Source organism: Zophobas morio, unplaced genomic scaffold (assembly GCF_036711695.1).
Source record: "Zophobas morio isolate AGI-343-1 ecotype UQ-CSIRO unplaced genomic scaffold, CSIRO_AGI_Zmor_V1 ptg000024l, whole genome shotgun sequence".
NCBI classification, from domain to species: Eukaryota; Metazoa; Arthropoda; class Insecta; order Coleoptera; family Tenebrionidae; genus Zophobas; species Zophobas morio.
This window is the reverse complement of record NW_026972129.1, coordinates 16,000,314-16,007,516: the sequence shown is the minus strand read 5'-3', so window position 1 is coordinate 16,007,516 and position 7,203 is coordinate 16,000,314. Positions and strand designations below refer to the sequence as shown.

At 35.0% G+C, this 7,203-nt stretch overlaps 1 protein-coding gene across 1 annotated transcript; it reads left to right on the top strand.

Moving 5' to 3' along the window:
• Positions 1-2,112: 2,112 nt before the first annotated feature.
• Positions 2,113-3,290, top strand: LOC135134950 (enoyl-CoA delta isomerase 2). The gene is made up of 2 exons (XM_064063858.1): positions 2,113-2,278; positions 2,379-3,290. Exon 2 carries the CDS (start codon positions 2,407-2,409, stop codon positions 3,172-3,174), a length of 768 nt encoding a protein of 255 aa, XP_063919928.1. The 5' UTR covers positions 2,113-2,278; positions 2,379-2,406; the 3' UTR covers positions 3,175-3,290.
• The last annotated feature ends 3,913 nt before the right edge of the window (positions 3,291-7,203 follow it).

Sequence of the window (7,203 nt, the reverse complement as noted above, 5' to 3'; positions counted from 1 at the left end):
CGAGAACTTTTTTGGAAAAAATAAATAGCGGCAAAGTTATGTTTTATTTATGTATGTTATGTTGCATAATTTTTCCGCTTCTTTAAAAAATCAACTCCTACTAGAATGTTAATTTTAACGGCTGTTATATTTTTGTTACTTGTCACTAACTACGAGCAATTTTCATATATGTATATCTACAATTTTTATTACAATGACTACCTGTTTTTGTAATTTTTGCAGATAAACCTATTTTTCAATGTATTTTAAATGTGTTTGTGCATTATGATAAAAAATATCACATGTAGATATGTGCGAAGTCCAAAGTTCAACTTGATCGAATGATCCAGTCCAGCAAAGAATGACGTTAATGTATTCGAATATAGATGGAGACGAACAAGTAGTTACAAAAGCATCTAGCAGGGGAAAGTAGGTTAACACAAAGTTGGTATTACATATACCTAGTTGTTTTTAGTTTTGTTAACTTAATTTAATGGTAGTGATTAATTAACTGATGATGACTATTATGTTTACATATTTTTGTTTAATAATGCACCGACGCCATCTTCAAAAATGGCGGACTTTAAACTTGTGCCAGTCGGTGCTACTCGCTATCCATAACTAACGAAAAGCATAATAGTGAAGAGCTATTGACCCTGTGTATTGAGCTTTTCACAAGATAAGGGAGATGAGATGGTAGCCCTGTTCGTGGAAAGCAGTTCCCTAAACGAATTCATCGGTATATTAGTTTAACTTCTGATAACACATGCAGACTGTGCTTAGATGACTGAAACAACCATGTTCCTGCCCAGCACCCACTGACAACGTAAAAAGAATATGTGAACTTCCAAACTTTGTAGTTACAAGACATTCAGATTGCACACAACTAGGCTTTATTAGGGGACTAGTGTAGATCAAAAGGGCTTCCTTTCACAACCACCATAAGATTGTAACAGAGTCTATCTGGCGAACGGTGATTTTCATGTTTCCTCGGCGTTTTCTGACACTGAGGATGAAAAATTCCCGTTTGCCCGTTTCTCTCTGTGTATGTGGTCCGTCTACCTGGTTGTGGCGATATTTATTAATCAGATATAACCTCCGAGACTACTGGACTGGTTGTTGTCATATTTTATATGTAGGTATGTATTTTAGGAATGTCGTGTAGATGGAAAAACGCTACGATTTGTCTGATGATCCGTAAAGTACCTACTTTATTATACAGTACCTACTTTAATCATCCTCACCAACAATTTGATGACGTCAGGGCGTCACTTCAATATTCTACATAGTAAATGCTATTTAAGTTTTATAAAGTTACATATTCCAGTACTCGTGGTTTATGAATCCGTCTTAATTTTTTACCCTAGGCATACACAATTTCCATGTAACTTTGAAACTGCAACACTGAATGCTATGAAATCTTAAATCACAAATCAAAATGTTTTTGTTTATCCGCTCCAAACACTTTATGAAATCGTTTCAAAATTTGGTTGGATAAATCCTACATAAAATGCACAAAATACAGTCACTTGTGTATTAAAAATGGCACAAGAATTGACAACACAGTTTATATTGATATATTATTAGACCTTCCTGCCATTTTTTTTATTCCCATTTTCCGCCTTTTTTGGAGTTTTATTGCCATTTTTGTAATTTTTTTGTTATTTTTTTATCTTCTTTCATGGCGCCTTTTATATGGGTTTATCCCTTTTTTCGAGGTTTTTTGTTCGTTTTTTTGTTGCCTTTTTCCACCCTTTATTTTCGCATTTTTTGTTGTATAAGGGTTTTTTAGCGTTTCTTCTGCCATTTTTTCGCGTTGTTTTTAATCGCTTTTTTAATTGTATTTTTACTTTTTTATAGACTTTTTCCGCATTTTTCTCGTCTGTTTTCGTGTTTCAATAAAAGATAACTACAGTTATATTTTGTGAAAATTTGAAATATAATTTTTGGCTTCCATTTTGAGTTTTTACATTATAATTTCATTCAATTTTTGTTGGAACCCGCCCCACTATTTGTTACAAGTGCTTTATAAACATCTATAAAAAATGATGAATATGTTTCACAAAAACAATTTCTCATTTTGCTCAAGCAATCCGTTTGGTTCGACTTTCCCCTATATGTTCAAATAAAATGTAAACTCATGTAAACTATTATGATATGTAAACTTAACCAATCAAAACACTCTCAACTTTCAGTTTAAAGTACTATTTAAGCGTTAATCAGGTTAATCTATCATATTTCTGTAGTCATTGTTGACAGTTTTTATTTATCTGTTAAGTGTATTAGCTGCAGGCTGAAGGTAGGTTATTTCCTAATAATTATTTTTTGTTACAAATTCTTAAGTGCATTAAAGGAAATATTTGGTATTTACCGGTTTATGCTAAAAGTTGAAATTTCAGAATCCGAGGCAGAATCCTACGAGACACCATGAGTTCACAAGAAGTCATAACCACACTACAGAATCGTGTAAGAGTAATCCGAATTGATCGACCCAAAACCAAAAATGCATTTGATTCCAATGTATATGTTACCATCGCTAACACTTTGAATGGAGATGCGACCGATGATCAAGTTGCTATGACAATCATAACTGGTACTGGAGAATATTACAGCAGCGGTTTTGATATTAAAAGTGCAATGGGATCTTTTGGCAGTGGCGAGTCACGAGGAATGGATGAGCTAAAAGACATGATTTTGGCTTTTATAAATTATCCGAAGCTGTTAATAGCGCTCGTCAATGGCCCGGCGATTGGAATTGCCGTCACTACAGCCGGTTTGTGTGATATTGTTTATGCATCGGACAGAGCTACATTTCAGACCCCGTTTCTCAGTTTGGGGCTATGTGCAGAAGGTGGTTCGAGTTACAGTTTTGCTAACATTATGGGCCGAAGCAAAGCATCGGAAATGCTATTCCTGGGCAAGATAATGAGCGCTCAAGAAGCGTATCAGTTTGGGTTTGTTGCTGAAGTCATTCCGCATGAGAAACTTAACGAGTTTAGTGAAAAACTGAAGAAGATGGGGAAAACGATGTCCGTGAATAGCGTCAAAAACAACAAAAAGTTGGTTCTTGGGAACTACAGAGATGTGTTATGTGAAAGTTGTGAAAGAGAATTCGATCAGCTTGCAGAATGCTTCGGCTCTGAAGAATTTAGCGAAGCTATTGTAAAATTCATGTCAAGAAAAAGCAAATTGTAATTTTAATAATGTGTTGGATACTTGTTGTTCTATAAGGATTTGGGTTTTTGCTTTGTGATGTTAACTATTTTTTTAATTTCAGTTAATTGTTTGTAAATATAAACGTTCGAAAATTATTGCCTTGTTTTTTATCGCTTGTTAAATGACCACTTGGTACCGTCAGGTATCAGTTTAAAAGTCAAAGTTAGAATTTTCTACATACCCACCAGCCTTCATACCTGACCTGCGGACAAATTTTTCCGTGCAATTTTTGAAGTTTGTTATGACAACGTTACCTTTTTTTCGTGGAGATATAAATCCTCTGGAAGAGTACAAAATACATATTATAAAAGAAGACGTTACAATTTTACAAAAAGTAATTTGACCTATCTGAAAATAATAATTGATGATATAAATAATAATAATAATCTTTATAAATGTTGTGATAACCCAAACTTCCCGCCTTTAAATTGATCTTGAAAAAGTTTGAAAGGCCCGCGAAAAATTCAGAGATTCAAAATTTGGCCTTGGCTGTGATCGTTTAACAAATAGGAACCTACGTTGTTTTTTTTGTTTTTTTAAAATGGCGGGAAGACGTTCTTTCATATAAGTGCATACACTGTCAAGAGCGCAAGAAATAATAGACAAAATTGTTTTGGAGGGGGGAGCACGGCACCCCCTCACAGGAGGAAAGACGCTGCAAAAATTTACTCCTCGGCGCAAAAACCCCCTTTTGTTTTATTCCCGGACATATTACATTTCAAACATCTTAAAATATATGAAAAAAAGGGACACTCGCGAACTGACTGATATACACATATGAAAAACGAACAAACGCAAAATTCTATTCAATCTCCCATAACTCTGATGTTAACAACAACTGAACAAGTGTTAAAGTTTCAACGAGCAATAAACAACATTTAAATTCGCCATACAATCTTGTGAAATTTTAAACAAATAAATCTTATGTGAGATAAAAATTGGACATCAAACAATTTATGATAGCTGATGATAGAAACATTCATCAACAAAATATTTACAAAACAAAACAAAAGGATTTATGAAACAGAAGATCTGGTGTGAAATGAACTTGTACAAATAGAAATATTATGTGAGGTTAAAACTGTAGAACATGAAATTTATGTTCAATTAAAATTATACAACAAATAAAATTACTGAGGTTAAAATTGTGAGGTTAAGAAATATAGTATGAGGTGGTAAAATTACAAGTTAAAAAAATTTACAGGAGATTGATATTTGCCACACTTTATCAACGGTTCAAACAAAGAGTTTACATTATGTTAAATTATGTCTTGATCTAAGTGATTGGTTACTTCAAAAAACATTTTACTTTGACAGTTTAAAATACCGCGAACTGGTTACCCCAACAAAACACATAATAAACAATTACAAAAATATCCAATCATCGCTCCGAGGGAAAAAGCGTCTCGGTGATGTAAAATTTAAAAATCGTTGCGAGGAAAAAGCGTCTCGGTGATGTTATTAATCTCTAGCGTCGCGAGGACGGACCTCTATCAATCTGTAGCGTTGTGAGGGCATGCCTCGATTAATTAATCAATCTGTAGCGTTGTGATGGCATGCCTCGATGAATTAATCAATCTGTAGGGTTGTGAGGCATGCCCCGATGAATTAATCATGATAACCATGATAACCACCTAAGGGAAGAAAATATCATAACCCCTGCCAGTTTGCAGTGTAATGAACTTGTTTAACTGCCGTAAGTGAACTATTAGCAATCTTGTGTGAAGAATTAAGAAGTGTTATAATGTAACGCTTACGTATATCCATCCAGAAGCTTATTCGTAATTAAACAATAAGGTGTTTTCCTGACTAAGTGAATTTCATGAAATCTTCTAGCAAGTGGTTTATTTAAATAATCCTGATTGTTAAACCATGTTTGCACTAGTTGATTATTAAGAAAAACTAACTTGATTGGTGAATTTACAAACAATGAAACAAATTTACAGCAGGTGTCTCGTGTCGACCGGAAGTCCGCATTTCTCCGATGAAAAGGCCGCAAGAATTCACCGCGCGGCTTGGGGACAAATGTCTCATTATGAAAGTTACGATTGATTGTCGTTAAACAAGGGCTTCCTCTCATTTTATTAACTACCAAACCAACTAATTTAAACCTAGCGCTTACCACGTGGTTACACTCACACAAGCACATTCAGACTGAATCTACGCCATGCAGCTTCTCTACCAACCAACCAACCAACCAACCAACCAACCAACCAACCAACCCTCTAACTAAAAACTCCCTAGCGCTAAATTGTCACGCTACCAAACAAGCATCTCTGTGTACCAGGTTGCCTATGATTTCCTTTTTGTGATTCATTTTTTTTTCTTTCAAATTCAAATTATTCAAGTGTGATTTCGCGCCGCTGTTAATTAATTTCAGCGCGAGAACTTTGATTTAAATTCGGTCACCACAACATACATGGGTTTATAAATCACTAGTGAAATAAAGGCCGTTATTTTGTTAGCTCACCAGTATACATAGGTATTGTGATAATGCAAACATCCAGCTAAAATTAGAGGTGAACAAAATTTTAAAGCCCGCAAAAATTTAAAATTTGACCTCGAACTGTGAGAGTTAACAAAACAAAATGGAACCCTACGTTGTGTTTGTGTGTTTTTTTTGTGGCGGAATGCGTTCAGATGCAAGTGGTGGGTCCCAAGGTTGGAAAAGTACCGCTAAATAAAACACAAAACATTTGGAGGACAAAAAAAACTTGGAATGAAATGAAATCAAATCAAACGTTCTGAATCAATGCAAATATTTGAATATCACAAATTTAATAAAAACGAAAGAAAAATCTGAATTAAAATAACTGGATGCAAATACACAAGTTATTACGGATTATGGCAGTTAACAAGAGAACAAAATTTTAATAAAAACTATGCAGCGGCAGCAGAGCACTGTACGAGTGTGGCGATCGAATTATATCAATTTCATTCTAAAGCACAACAAAATTACCCACAGGGAACGTTGTAGCACGAACGGAGTTTGGGGCTCCTGGTCGTGGCTGTTCTCCCACCGCGACAGTGATTCTAATCTATCAGCAATCACTGCTGCACAGCACCCCTTCATCGCGGAGATGCCGTACGAGCAGGCCATTACGATCACAAACTCGTGGTTGGAAATCCTGGCCATTGGACCAAGCCGCGAGCGTTATGTCATCTCGACCGTCCCTGACTTCTATTTAAGGCCTGCATCCTTTGTACAGATGGCGCGACCGTCAGCTCCACAAGGAACCGCGCACTCCGCTTCCGCTACGTGTTCCTCTGTTATTTACCTCAATTCCATTTAAAAGTTCAATTTCTATAACTCTGAGATTAAACTGCGACCGAACAAATGTTAAAATTTCAAAAGAGCAATAAACAACATTTAAATTCACTATACACTCATGAAATTTCGAAAACTAGCAAAAAATTATAAAAACAAAACAGATCTGGTGTGAAGTAAATCTTGGGTAGACAAAAATTTTACGTGAGGTTAGGAAGCGCAAAGCATGAAAATTTATGTTCAATTTAAATTATACAGCAAAGAAAATTACTCAGGCTAAAATTGCGAGATAGAGAAAAATTGCACGAGGTAAAAAATTGCAAAGCTAACAAAATTACATGAGTTTAATTTTTACCACACTTTATCAACGATTCAAACAAAGAATTTACATGATGAGAGTTTATATCGTGGATTGTCCCCAGCTTATCCCAAACAAACACATGATAAATAAACACAAAATGCATCCGGCGTTGCGAAAAACATGCGTCTCGGTGATATAATTTACCTCGTCGCGAGAAAATGTGTCTCGATGATGAACAAACTTATGATTGTTAAATTGTGTTAGAACCAGTTAACGATTAAAATCCTAACAGGAACTGTGAATTTACAAACAATAAAACAAATTTACATTACGTGTTGGCGTCGGTCGAAAATTCGCCTATTTCTGCTTCGAAAAACCGCAAGAATTAGCTACGCTTAATTAATTTTTCTTAATTGAACTTTTTTTCAAATTCAAATTA

Excerpts from the sequence above, each read along its gene's own strand:
- LOC135134950 (XM_064063858.1), top strand. The coding sequence starts at position 2,407 with ATGAGTTCACAAGAAGTCATAACCACACTACAGAATCGTGTAAGAGTA.